The sequence below is a fragment of the Aphelocoma coerulescens genome, chromosome 2 (genome assembly GCF_041296385.1).
Source record: "Aphelocoma coerulescens isolate FSJ_1873_10779 chromosome 2, UR_Acoe_1.0, whole genome shotgun sequence".
NCBI lineage: Eukaryota > Metazoa > Chordata > Aves > Passeriformes > Corvidae > Aphelocoma > Aphelocoma coerulescens.
This window is the reverse complement of record NC_091015.1, coordinates 3,953,162-3,967,714: the sequence shown is the minus strand read 5'-3', so window position 1 is coordinate 3,967,714 and position 14,553 is coordinate 3,953,162. Positions and strand designations below refer to the sequence as shown.

The 14,553-nt window shown below is 45.4% G+C and overlaps 1 protein-coding gene across 2 annotated transcripts in view; it reads right to left on the bottom strand.

The window, feature by feature from the left end:
* Positions 1-493: 493 nt before the first annotated feature.
* The window catches only part of CRHR2 (corticotropin releasing hormone receptor 2), a 108,367-nt gene continuing 94,307 nt past the window's right edge, over positions 494-14,553 (bottom strand). For both annotated transcript variants that reach the window (XM_069006300.1, XM_069006301.1), the window contains one exon: positions 494-2,174. In XM_069006300.1, the coding sequence (XP_068862401.1) occupies positions 2,034-2,174 (141 nt within the window). In that variant the 3' untranslated portion in view covers positions 494-2,033. The remainder of the gene's footprint in view (positions 2,175-14,553) is intronic.

Genomic DNA, 14,553 nt, shown 5'->3' with positions numbered 1-14,553 from the left:
TCTGATGTATTCCAGTGGCTCACTGAGGGAAACTCTGAGCTCTAAAGGACCTCAGAGTTAACCATTAGTTCACTGCTTCAGCTGCCACATTTCTCCTCTACTCAGACCTGCTCAGTGTCTGGACATCTGCTGTGCTCCTGGCAGCTACAACAACCTGCAATTCTGACAGTACCTGCTGCACTGCAAATCCCTTTTTCATCCCAGCATGGCCTCGAGCCAGAGCAAACACAGAGATACTCACTGGACAGATTTCTAACCTGTAGATGTATCCCTCCCTTCAAACACAAGATGCCAGGGGCTGTGCCTTGCTACTGTGATGAGTAAAAGCACTGACCTGGTCCTCACTCGTCAGGCACTCAAATCTCCCTCCTCCCTCTGTTATCTCTTTGAGGCACATGAATCCAAATGAGTTAGAGAGGGAAAAGTTACAAAATGTCATTTATTTAAATTTGCTGTTCATTGCCAGCAAGCTCAAAGCTGAATATGACTGAGCTGTTAGGACAGGATGCCTCCACAAGCAGGGGATTTGTAACAGCGTCTTCCAAGAGATTTTCCAGCCCCTGAAAACTAGAGCAACATAAATCTGGAGGTTTAAATCGAGCTTGTGCTGAGAAGTCCTATAAAACATCTGAAGAAAATTTAGGATAAGCTTGATAAAAGTGGAAAGAGAAATTACTCCAGCTCTGTTGAGATACAGGTGATGGAGAATATATTACACAACTTTTTTCATCCTGCTGTGGCGAAGCCCAGTGGAGCGAGTGCAGAGGGACAGGGATCCAGTGTAAGACCATGAGCTGAGAAGGGAGGCAATTCTTGCATTTAAATGCCCCCTTGTTAGGATTTTATCACGAGGTTGTTCTTCTTCTTCTTGGCTCATTATCAAACAGGATTTCCTTCCCTGATCTCAGCTACAAAACCACTCTCAAGACAGGTGTCCTCTTCCTTTCCAGAGTAAAATAAATGATGCCTGGTTTTATTGAAACCAACCCAGAGTAGTGTTTATTATTGAAAATATACAGTATTTTTGAACATCACATAAAAAGCCTGGTAGATACAACTGCTCTAGTTCAAAATGCTCAGTGGATACCTTTTGTGCAGCACGTAGCGTTATCCTCAGAACACAAACATCCTCTTCTCATCACTGCTACTTTTACAGTGCTTCCCTTTTGTGTTTTTTTAAACCCAGCAAAGTTGTCCTTCCCCACCCCGATCCTCTGAGCTGAAAAAAACCCACTTTCCAAAGGCTTTCCACTTACATTGTGCTGGAAGCATGGGGCTAAGAGGAATGAGGGTATTCTGTAGAGCGACTTAGAGCTACTCCTGTCCTTTGGAAATCTGTGTAAGAGCAGGGGCATGGTGCTTGCCAGGCTAAGTGCCCTGTGTGGATGGAACAGTCCAGCGATGCCCTGACAATTCCCAGTCTGTCCAAGGGAGAAATGGGGAAGGCAGATAAATTTGGGCTTTTAACACCACCTTTCAGATGCTCTTTTTCTTGCTGCCACGAGTTCTCAAATGACAGTTTTGAAGAGAAGAAACTTTTTACAAAGGAAACAAGAAAGGGGTGGGCTATTATACACCAAACTGCTGAAATCATTGGGAATCAATGTACAGGGTGAGATGGGCAGCGTGTTAAAAATAGTCTTTGTTCACCACAATACGAAGGGGGGAAAAAACCCCCAAAAAAACACAAAAAAAAAAAAGAAAGAAAGGAGAAAAAAATTGATTATTCCTGCCAGTGTGCTGTTTTAGACTTTGTGTTGTGAACTTCCACAGGATGCAGTCAGGGTTGAACCTGCTCCTTCTTTGAATCTGTTTCACCACCACCAGCTCCAAGAGGCTTTTTCCTGGTTGCCTCAAAGCAGCATCACAGATGTGGGAGATGAGAGTCCGCCGGAACAGGATGGGCCCCTCACTGGAAAGAGATCAGTGAGGACAAAGGAGGGAAGTTTGCAGAGAGGGGCTTTGGGTGTGAGTGAAGACAGAAGAACTCAGAAGGCCACGGCGTGGTGGTGGGCGGTGTCCGTGCGGGGCGGTCACACGGCCGCCGTCTGCTTGATGCTGTGGAAGCTGATCCGTGTGGGGGACGTGGGGATGGACATGGCCCGTGCCACGCGCACCCGCAGCGAGTGGTGGTCCTGCCAGCGGTGCCACCTCTTCCTGGCGGCAGAACGGACCTGGGGAAAAAACAGAGCAGAGAACGTGAGGGGAGAATTTCAGGTGTCCTCTGTAAGGGGGTGCTGGACAGTGCTGAGAGGAGTCATCATATTGTCAAGGCACTGAAACAGGGTTGATTCACAGGCCTGAAGAGGAGCTTCTAATTCATTGCTGTTCTCTTGGGTACTTGACTCTGGGAAAAAACATGACTTTTACACATCTCGTGTCTCATATCTGCTATCTTAAATACCCCAGAGCATTTCAAACAGGCCTAAACATACGCAACTGAACCACGCCCTCAGGATGGGTGGACCTGATGGATGGTGCATCCAAGGTCTGTCCAAGACCCGATGGAATTCTTAGAGAGCCCCATCCCAGGGGTACAGCTGCCCCTGCTGCCCTTGTGTGTGAAGAAGCACTGGTGGTGTAACCAAGCACTGGTTCTGCAACACAGGCACACATGACCCAGCCCTTGTGAGCTCCTGGTGAGGGCAGTGGAAGCTGCTCCACGCCAACAGAAGGTCATCCTCAAGCAGGTGCTGACAAATAGGTCAGATGAACCTTGAATTTAAGTGTAATTTTTTTTTTTTTCCATGGAGTACAGAGAGAGCCCAGGAACTCTGGCTCAAATATATCCGTACATAAGCAAGAGAAAAACAGGAGAAAGGAACCCTAAACCTCAAAGGCAGAGGGAGGGAAGGCTTGAGATACTCCTAATATAGACCATAAACAATTCCTGCCAAATCCCTGGCAGAGAAGACTCAAAGTCAGAATCTTGGATGAAGCATTTGGACCAATTTCTGGATATTCTTGTTGATCTCTGCTTTCTGTAGAAAGAAAAGCAATTCAGACCCCAGGGAGATAAATAAGCCTACAAAATTAGGTGAGATGAATCTGGGCCCAGCTTCCTGGAGAGTCAAAAGCCTGATGTATTCATGACATTTGGAAAGGATGCTGATGTTCTGCTGCCAACCTGAAATCTGGTGAACTGTGAAAGAAGCTTTGTTACGTAAAACTTCCGTATCAAGCCAGGGCCTCCTTTGCCAAAAGCACATTTTTTAGAAGGTGAGGCTATAAATAATGTAATATAGACATTGCACCTCAACTACTGACCCATAGATCTCTTCCTGACCAAGAGGGGACCAGTCAGTGTGCTCAAAGGGGCTGATTCATCTCCTTCTAAAGCACGTGTCCAAAACAGGCCAGACATTTGTGGTCAGATGAAAAATACCTATTTCCTTTAATTGGTTATAAAATGAGTCGAGACAACCAGCTCTATTTTACATGTCTGGATTATAAATGTAGCTAAGTTCAGACAATACTGGTATCTAACCCTGAGTATTTTTTAGTCTTTAATGTACCTATTTTGTACTTCAGAAAGTACATTATTGTACTTCATCCCTCAAAAGTAAAGAGGATTGCTCTTAGCCCAATTTTACCACAGACAAGGAGAACTTTGGGTATTATCAGCAGTGATGAGGTTGTGGAGAAGACCTCAAAGGGATCAGCTGCCATGGCAACTGCACATGGCTTGGGAGGAGCTTGCAGAGCCTGTGAAGCCCACGTTGGCACAGGTTCTCAGCTACCAGCACGTGGGTGAGGTCAATCAAAGCCACCCTGGGTGTGTCTGTCACCACCACTGGTGCTGCAGGGAAGGTGGAGTCGAAAAAAAAAGAATTGCCCAGAAATGAACAGTCACTGCTTTTCTTCGTTTCTTTGCAAGTTTGGGGATGTCTGCAGGGGCTCTGTGCGGTCTACTCAAAATACAAGGAACACACACACTTCAGACCAGCTCCAAAGTGCTAAGGGTGCTCAGATGAGTCTAAGAGTTCCAGGAGTGCAGATGTTTCCAACCCAAACCACACCCTGTCAGTTTGAGGTGCCCCAGCTGAACAGGATGAAGGCCTGATGGTTAAAACATACAAGAGTTCACAAGGAGGACACAGAAAGGGGGAAACTGCGCTCCTTCTCTTGGCTGGTTTCAATCTTCCCATTTCTGGGTGGGCTTTCAGGGACTTGGACAGACCCCTGGGCTGTAGAACTGCTACTGAGAAACTGTGGTCTGGCACCAGACAATCCCTTTTCATCACAGCGTTGCCCATGAAATACACTTGTCCTGGGTTGAGGTGTATTCTATTACCATCCTCATGAGCTGTGGAAATCAGGTGAGGCAGTGTTTCCTTGCCTCCTCCCCCCAGACTATCTCGCTGTTCATGGCCCATCATTGTCCTGCCCCATGACTCAGAGATAACTCCCTCCGGACTATCTTCTGTTAATGACTCCCAGATAACTCCCTCCGGACCATCTTCTGTTAACGAGCCTAATCAACACTTGGCCTCATGACTCATTACCCCATTGTGAGATACTCCACCCAGAGGGAGGAACCAAGCATCCCATCGTGGATATAATCTGGGACTCTGAACACCAGAGACACTCTTTCCACTGGATTTCCAGAGGACAGGAGCTACACAGCCACCACTGGACTTTCTGAGGAAGAGCAGACCCCTTCTACTACAGGATCACCACTTCAGAGGACTGCTACCACCACCCTGCCTAACAGGGACTCAGGTTCTATCTTGACTCTGTCAGTGTTTTCTTTTACTTTCTTTTCCTTTTCTCTAATTCCCATTAAATTGTTATTCTGACTTGGTGCCTCCCACTGGTTTGTTTTCAAACTAGCACAACACTCCACCACAGGTTTGTGAGTACCAGCCTGGAAAAGAGTTTTGCAGTTGCCTCTTTGGTGCCTTTTCTGGTGAAGCCTGAACCTGGAAGTGTGACTTTTTTATCAGAGCCCTTCTAGAAGGCAGAGATTGGACAAATCAGACCAGAGGATTCTTTTCTTTGGGTGTTTTCTCGACTATCTGTGATCTGTGCTACTGCCAGGGTTGACATGGTGGTTTTAGGTCATAGCTTGGACTCAGTGATCTCAGAGGTCCTTAACAACCTAATTGATGCTGTGATTCTGTGGTTTAAGACAAACAGCTGCAGATTTTTACAGTAAGGTGAGGAGAAAGCCACACTGGGTTTCTTTCTTCTGATTCTGAATCAATGATTTGTTTCTATATAAATAATAATGTTTGTTACACTTAGTAGGGCTCAGACAGAACCTAATGAAACAAATAATATGAGGTAATAGGACTGGAGAAAGAGAACACCCAGTGAAAGGAGAACTAAAACTAAGAGAACTGTCAGGAAGAGCAGGATTGTCATGAATGATTTGGAGATGAGAATGAGAATAGTGTGATTAAACAACAGTGCAGAGGATTTCTGGAAGAGCCTCTCATTCTGAAGCAGTAGCTACAACATCTCTCCACCAGCTTCAGGATGGGGTTTTTGGTCAGGTTATAAAATGAGCTGAATGACACAGTTATATGGGATAGCAGAGTCGGGATGGACTGACTCAATCACAAACTGCAGCAGCCTGGACTGCTGGCCATCCCCTTCTCATCAAACTGACCTCTGTGGCTCACTGAACCCTCCTGGGAAAACAGGAGAAACACGGGAAAGCTGTGCCAGCGTGTTGCACTTTTCTGGACATTCACTACCTGCAAACCTACCATGGCTCCAGCTGGAGAGGCAGAGGGATCCTCGCTCCTGATTCTGGGTGGGAGGGAGGATATAATGTGCACCCAAAGGCAAATCCAGGTGCCAGAGTCCATGCAAGGGGGGAGGCACCTCCCCTGAAAGACTCACACCCAGTCTTGGCCAATTATCACAGAATCCTGGAATGGTTTGGGTTGGAAGAGGCCTTTAAGTTCATCTCAGTCCAACCCCCTGTCATGGACAGGAACACCTTGCACTGGACCAGGCTGCTCCAAGCCCCGTCCAGTTACTGGATCCATTATTTATGCTTCCAATACAGACAGTGGAGAAAGAGACAATCCCTCTCAGGATGGGACTTAGGCATGTGGAAGGAAGTAGTCCTTGCTCCTCTGGGTACAAACCCAGCTTAACTGAATGTTGGGCTCCTCAGACAAGTGGTTTAAGTAACACATAAAGTGTCAGATCATGGAAAATTGTCCCATGAAGACCTGATATGCAGAGGGATGTTGCCTCTCGAATGCTCCTTTCTCCCCAGATGTCACCAAATGCTGAGATACTGTTAGAGAAAATTTTCCTCCTTTTCTTCTGCACTGAAATTTTGGCTTTTTTTTCTGAGAAACCAGTGTGAAGAGATACTTACTCAGCCAGCGAAGCCAGATTAGATTTATCATTTGTGCTTCAAGCCAACCAGGTCAAAAAGAGCCACCTGGAGATAAAGACGCGAGTCTAAACAAGCAGCTGGCCTTTGTGATATGGTTTGAGACAGAATAAAAAAGTAGTAACAAAAATGCTGTCTTCTTGTACAGCTGGAGCCATTCCTAACAGACTGGGCACATGGAAATGGGCTCTGCACTTTCAAGGGTGAGGACAAAGCATTTTTTAATGACAGAATAATTAACTGCAATTAGTATGTGACCGGAGTGGAAGCAGAAAAGGTTAAGGTAAAACTTATACCTTGTACTTGAACTCAGAAACAAAATGCTAGGTTAACTTTAGGTAAGAAAAGAAAAAACTGGCTGTGGCTGCTGTAGTAATGTGTTAAAAAAGACACCAGAAAAAGCTATTACAGACTGGAAGAGTAAAAGAAAAAGAGAAAGCAAAATAGGAACTTCAAACATGGCTGTTAATCTCTGTAAGAGCAGCTACCTCTATTTATTAAGCATTTCTAGAGTCAGAACCATGCCCCAGAGTCTGCATCAGCACGTTTATAACCTGAAGTTACCAGCACTGGCCTGTAATAGCCCAAGGACGCTGCTGCTATCAGTGGTGAGAGCTTAACAAGGAGTCTTGGGAACACAAATTATCAGCCTCACCTCTGTGGAACTTCAGTTGCTTGAGAGGACCAAAATTATCCCAGCTCTGAGCACAGAGCTTTGTGTACCGTGAATAATCACAGTTTCTGAGTATGTGGTCAAATCAGGTTTGCCAACATATTTGTGCCTATAGAGTGTGGGCACTGCTTCGGAACAGCCAAGAAAAAGGATTTGGATAATGGGATGAAAAGCAATCAATGGGTGACAGTTTTTCTCTTCTGACTGGATCACCTAACCGGGGACTTGGCAAACTTTTAGATCACATCTGAATAAGAAATTAAGAAATATTGTTAAAAACCTCTCTTCCCCCTCCTCCACAGCAGAACAACAAAGAAGAATGGAAGAGGTGGAGAGAAGGATGAAAATAGTCAGAGAAGGTTTTTTTTTTGACAAAGTAGACATCAACTTTGGACTGCTATTACCTGTGCTAGACACTGGCTGCTGGCTAATTTCTTGCAGCCATCAATTAGAAATGAGCTGAAAAAAGAGCAACGTTAAAAATCAGATTTTTGAAGAAATGTCATGAGCAGAGAGGAAGAAGTTTTGATCCACTTACACAGAACAAAGGGGCCCATTCACCAGGGGATTCTTGACATAATAACACTAAAATACAATAGTTATGTAGGTGTCTGATAAGAAGAGTAGGAATAAATGAGCTGCCATGGGAATGGGAGCTGGAATTAGGACTATTGGGATGCCACCATCCTCTGTCCCCAGGGGACATCCCTCACCTGGCAGTGTTAACAAGTGAGGGCCAGGGGGACAGCAGGCCCTCGGTCTGTAGAGTAAGCACAGAATTCCAGAATGGTCTGGGTTGGAAGGAACCTTAAAAATCACCTCATTCTATCCCCTGTCATGGGCAGGGACACCTTCCACTGTCCCAGGCTGCTCCAAGCCCTGTCCAACCTGGCCTTGGACACTTCCAGGGATGGGGCAGCCACAGCTTCTCTGGGCAACCTGTGCCAGGGCCTCACCACCCTCACAGGGAAGAATTTCTTTCCAATACCCACTCTGTACATTCATGGTGTTCAGTAGTCTGTGACTGATTAACTTCTTGCTTTGCTCAAATGCAACTTTTTATTCCCAGAAATCCTGGTAAGAAGGCAAATTAATTGAGTAAGATTTACATAGATCTCGATGGGCTTTAAAACAGACCGATTTTTTTTTTTTCTCTGAAAACAGGTTTCAGTGGTGAATTCAACAACTTCCACCTACATTTAAGCACCTTTGTGCTGCGTTTCAGATCCTTGTGCTGCAGTTGGAGGTGACTGGAGAATAACTCTGGGCTTTAAACATCTTTGAACAGTGGTGCAAATTGTGGAAAGTGGATGAAGATTGAATCAATGTTTTTGTAAGCTACAGATGAACAAGAGGGACTTTCAAGCAATGTCCAGACCAGCAAAATGGAACTTTAAATTTCAAGACACTGCTCTCACTGCGTCTGACTTTGCAGAGAAATTCACTTCCATGAGGTTTCTGAAGTCCTGGCCTCTCCCTGCATCCATCAGAGACACGGGAAAGGCCATAAGGTATTGGCAACAGCTCATCAAAAAGAGACAGCCAAAATAGATCACTTGGAATCTACCCTCATCTGCATGAATCACTGCCTATAAATGAAGCTGAAGGTGATAAGCTCAGCTGGTTATGTGCATCTATCAGCTGTCTAATGTTAAGGGGAATAAATCCCATCCATTACTTAATTGTTTAATACTTAAACTAATGTAAGGTGATGCCTTAGATGGTACCTGGAAAGTTTTCCAGAGGGGTTAGGGTGTCCCTCAGGGAGGAAGGATGGCAAATGCTGGGTTTAATAGAAAATTCTGTGAAGCAGCCGTGGGTCAAACCTCTCCAGATCCTCGGAAGGATTAAGCACAGAATGATTTGAGGCAAAGAAACAGAGTGGCCTAAGCACACAGACCCCTGGACTGACCTGTGGATGTCCAAGTGAGGAGTTCTAATGCTCCCAGAGAGACAGGATTGGTTTAATCTATGTTTTGTAAATAAACTACATCAGTGAGCAACTGCACCTGTGTCCTACCCTGCTGGTGTGGCTTTGCACAGCTCCCACAGACCCAGCCCCTGGGGCCAAGGGTGCTCCTGTTACCATCACACCAAATACTGAACTGAAATCCCCATACAGGTGCCATTATCAGTATTCAATCCTCCTGAGGTCAGGAAGGGATGTAGTCAAAACAATCTGTAGGGCTCAAAGGAAACAAAAACAAAGCTCAGGTAAAACACTGTGGGGTATTTTTTTCCCAGGTACCCTACATCACACCACTATTTATGTAACATTGTTATGGTTTTTTGTCTCCCTATAAAAAGTATCCTGCTGAATTGGTCTGCAATTCCTCTTTTTTTTTTTTTCCTCCCCCAGAGTCTTTTGCAGCAATTCCATATAACCCCTTAACAGGAGGATATTTTCACAGCACCTGCCAGACTGGGATGTCAAAGTTTATTTCTAAGATCACAGCAGTGCAATTTTGTTATCACAGAGAACAGTTCAAGAAGCTGGAACAATTCTGACTAGTCATAAAGATTTGCCACACATTTTTGGGTGGAAACAAATGCTGCTCGTTTCTTCTGGGCCACAAAGGACCAGAACTAACCACAGCAGAGGGAGGCCATGGGTGCACCCAGCCCACCTCAAGCCCCCATGATTTTATTGTGGGGTGCTCTGGAGTCACCCTGACATCAGCAGTGGTGGAATGAGAAGGAAAATGGGGTGGGGAAGGACCCTCAGAGCAGATGGAATTGAACTTGAGCCCTCCAGTCCACCTCCACATTCACATTTATTCAGAGATTTTAAGGAATGCTTAATGCATGTCCTTTGGGCTCGGAATGATTAATGTGGAGCCTGCCTGAGCTGATGGGCAGGGGATGAGTAACCATTCCAGGGGTGATTCAGAGCTGGCAATTCTAATGAGCAGCCTCCCAAGGTGATCAGATCAAAGGAAGCCACTTTGAGCTTAGCAGATTTTGAGAGACAGATGGTGCTTGGCTAAAAGGTCAACAGAAAAAAATTAAACATATTTGTTGTTGCCTCACACCTTGTTGTGAGAATAATTTACAGTGGCATCTGATCTATTCCTCTCTGATCATGTTTTCTCTCTAAGCCAGCTAGCTGCTTTCCATTTGAAATGTCAGTCCATAGGTGATTATTGATATTGATCAGATAACGTGGTTATTGATATTGGTCAGGTAACACTGAATCCGAGTCCTGAGCTAAGAATTCAGGCTCTAAAAGGATGTTTTCAGACACAGGCCTGGCTAGCTATGTATCCCTCCAGGACATGGACAGAAATGAAGGACATGGAACTCATTTAATTACAGAATAATTAAGGCTGGAAGGGACCTCAGAAGGCCTCTGGTCCAATGCCATGATCAGAACACATCCACCACAGTGGTTTCATCCAGTTCTGAGATTATGCCAGGGTCTTGTCAACTCATTTTGAGCACAAACAACAACAGAGATCTCAAAACACCTTTGAGCCTCTCTTCCAGTGCTTAAACATCCTCACTATGATATTTTTGCTGCCCTGTTTAACCAGGATTTGCCTTGTTCCCTTCATTCAGTCTCAGAGTGCAGATTGCTCTCCCTGGGCAGCCCCTCATCAGGCACCATCCCTTTACAGATGTAGGTCATTCTCAAACACTGCCACCCCCATTCCCAAGCCCCTGCTCTGGGATGGCTGTGTTGGGATCTCCCACCATAGCTGCAAGGTTTCCAAGGATCAGAGAATTCTCTGAGGGATCTGGTGGTGACTGGAAATTGCATGAAGCACCTAATAACAAGGACAAGTGATCTCTGGAGGCAGGCATTCTGATTCCTCCATTACACTCGTTTCCATCATCACTGCTGAGGTAGCAGGAGCAACACCAGCCTTACTTGGAATATGAAACACTATAAATGCACTCTTTCCCTCTCTCTCTGAGATACTTCAGTTTATCTCAGGAGAAAACCATCACTATTAAGGAGGTCTGGCTGAAAGGTAGACACTACACCAGAAAGGGAACTGGATGGAAGGTCCATCTTCCTTTAGAGAAGTTTTGTCTGGAATCAGACAAAGGTAGAAGAGAAATTCTGGGAGTGCTGTACCCATCTTCCCATGAGCAGAAGGTACACACTGAAGAACTGGAAGGAGAAACTGACCTGCAGGAAAAATTGTGCAGCAGGGATTTTGTGGGAACACATTCCCTCAGCACAGCTTCAAGCCATTCACAGAATCACCACATGGCCTGGGTTGGGACATTAAACCTCATCCAGTGCCACCCCCTGCCATGGGCAGGGACACCTTCCACTATCCCAGGGTGCTCCAAGCCCCAATGTCCAACCTGGCCTTGGACACTTCCAGGGATCCAGGGGCAGCCACAGCTTCTCTGGGCACCCTGTGCCAGGGCCTCCCAGTCCTCACAGGAATAAATTTCTTCCTAACATCTAATCTAAACCTGTTCTCTTTCCATTTAAGGCCATTCCTTCTTGTCCTGTCACTATGTGCTCTTGTAAATTCTATCTATTCTTGTTCCAAGAATCTCCATCTTCAATTTTTTTTTTTTTTAATCCAGTATTATCTGAAATTAAATTCAGCCTTGTGATCTGTGAGTTGACTGAAAAGATTCTGAGGAGCATCTTTTTTTTTTGCAGTAATTGAAAAGGAAGTTCACAGGCTGCATTCACTCTTCTGAAGTGGCAATCAACACAAATGTATGCAGATTTTTCATTATGCCCGTTTTCATAACATCTTCAATTCTCAGAAACCTCTCATTCTCAATTTTCTTGGAAGTCCAGAGATGCTCTTTTCCACTTGGATTAAATGACATTTGCATATTTTGCCCTCTAGTGCTGGTATCTTTTCTCCGTGTCCAAAAAAATTCTTTTTCCATAAAGTCTCTAAACAAATTAATGAGTCAAGTGCCAACAAGTGCCTCTTGTGCCCATCCATGGCACACACAGTTCATGCAAAACAGCTTCAGAACACTTCAGAAGCAATAAAACACAAAAAACTGTAAACTTTTAATCTGAACTGCTCCTCCTCCGTGGATTCACTGCAATAATTCGTGTATGAAGTGTTGGCTTGGAAAGAAGGAAGGGAACAGAGCTGGGGAAGGGTCTGGAGCACAGATCTGATGAGGAGCAGCTGAAGGAGCTGGTGGGGCTCAGCCTGGAGAAAAGGAGGCTCAGGGGGGATTTTCTGGCTCTGCACAACTCCCTGACAGGAGGGGGCAGCCAGGGAGGGATTGGGCTCTGCTCCCAAGTCAGAAGCGACAGGACAAGAGGAAATGATCTCAAATTGCAGCAGGGGGGGTTTAGATTGGATATTTGGAACAATTTCTTCACTGAAAGGGTGGTCAGGCATTGGAACAGGCTGACAACCAAAGTGGTGGAATCCCCATCCCTGTAAGTGGTCAAAAACCGTGTAGATGGGAACGTGGTTTGGCGGTGGGCTCGGCCGTGTGATGTTAATGGTTGAACTTGATGATCTTCGATTGGTTCTTTGAGTTAATGATTTTTTTATCAACAGCTGAGGGGCTGACACACCCTCTCTCACTGCAGCCAACAAAGCCAGTCCAGGAGCTGTGTGAAACACTGTGTTTTGTGGAAATGAGGGAAAGGGACGTGACTGCAGGCCCAGGTCAAATGTCCACTCAAAAATTAAGGAAATAAAATCATCCTGTTTGAAATTCTTTGCACGGACTGCAATTTAATAGCTTCACTTTTTCCCTTCAGTGATGCCACATCTGTCAGACCTAATCACTGAAAATCAGGACATTTTATGGCGGTATCAGCTATTACCAAGGTGTCACTTTTGGTTAGATCTCAAGGTATGTTGTTTAAATCACAGGAGGTAACAGAGGAAAAACTCTTTTCTGTTTCATTTTCCAAACTTCACAGACAGACCTCTGACAAAGAGACAGAAACTTCACAGAACAGAATCCCAGAATATCTCAGCTTGGAAGGGATCCATAAGGATCATCAAGTCCAACCCTTGCCAACACTGTAGGCAAACTCTTCTCTGGAACAGCCTCTTGCATCCTGAGTGTTTTTAAGATGCTGATTTTGATCTTTAAACCCAGTTTTAGTTGTACAGAAGTTTTGAAGCTACACAGACTGCGATGCTCAGATCTTGTGGGAGCTGGACTGAGGGGTGCATAAAGCATAAAGCTACCAGAGCCAGCAGAATTTTCCACTTTATTTTCAGTTCATGCAGGTTTGTCAGGACACACGGTTCCATTTCCTGTGACTCCATCAAAATGCAGTCTCAAGGAATAATTCTGCCATTTGCTCAGATTCCAGTAACTGCCATTAATGCTTGCCCTGTACCCAAACCAAGTGATTTTCACATCAGACTGAGAAATAGTCTCAACATTTACTAAATCTCACTGCAAAATCTCTACGTGCACTTTAAAATACAGGCACTAAATTCATTGCACAATTTCCTTTCCTCCAGTCTGCGCTGTGGCCCAGATCATGTGTGAAAAGGTGTCGATAGTGACATGCAGATATTTCAACCGGCCAAAGGCTGGATAATGGGTTACATCAGTTTGCCAGATCTCACAAGACCGTAATCCCCTGGGATTAACCCCGAGGCCTAGCTGACCACTATGCCTACTGCAGGTATCGCAAGATTTTACAATACCCTGCGCATCCGCAAACGTCAAGCTGAACATACGCTTCAATGTTTTTGCATTTTGGTGGAAAATGGCATGACTGATACGCGCTTGCTGGAAGGCATCCATTGGCTGCTGGTTTACCCAGGCAGCCAATTGGTCAGCCCGCGCATTTCCTTCACCTAAACCTGTGCTAAAAAGATGACTGCGAATGTGGAGGATACAACAGGGGCTTTGCCGTTGCCGCAATGCACATTGGGCCTGCAGAAACAATTCATAGAGGCGATCCCTCTTATTGGGTCGAATAAAAGAATCTTCTAATCGAGTAATGACCCCAACAACATATTGTGAATCAGATACCAGGTTCAGGGGCTCATTAACCCAATTTGATAAGGCCCAGGCGACCGCCTTGAGCTCCAATGTTTGAAGTGTGTCATGTTCATCTCCAATTTGCACAAACTGCTCCCATTCACCCGAGTCTGCCAACCAGGTGCAGACAGCTTTTTTACTCCTACGTCCTGCATCTGTGAATACCGTAAGCGCATTGGGAATGGGAGTGGAAATAACAGTTTTTCGGGGTGCCCACAGATGAGTTGCAGCAAACTTTAGCTGGGGGTCAGAGGGAACTTTAGCAAACAGCTCTCCTGTGTAGCCTTCCAAGGCAATTTGACAAGCTGTAGAGTTTGCCAACAACCATTCAAGTGCCCCCTGTGTCTGGAGGGCAAGCCAAATTTCCGCAGGCTCCGTTCCAGACACGTCTACGCAACGCTTTCGCCCTTTCACTATAAGGTGCGCTACAATTTCTGCGACAGTACATAAGCTTCTTGCTGGGGTCTGCGGTGGAAAGACCCATTCCAGGACCCAAGTCTTCTACCCTTTTTTCTTTAAGTGAGACTGAAATAAAAGACCGAAAGGGTTAGAACATAAGGAC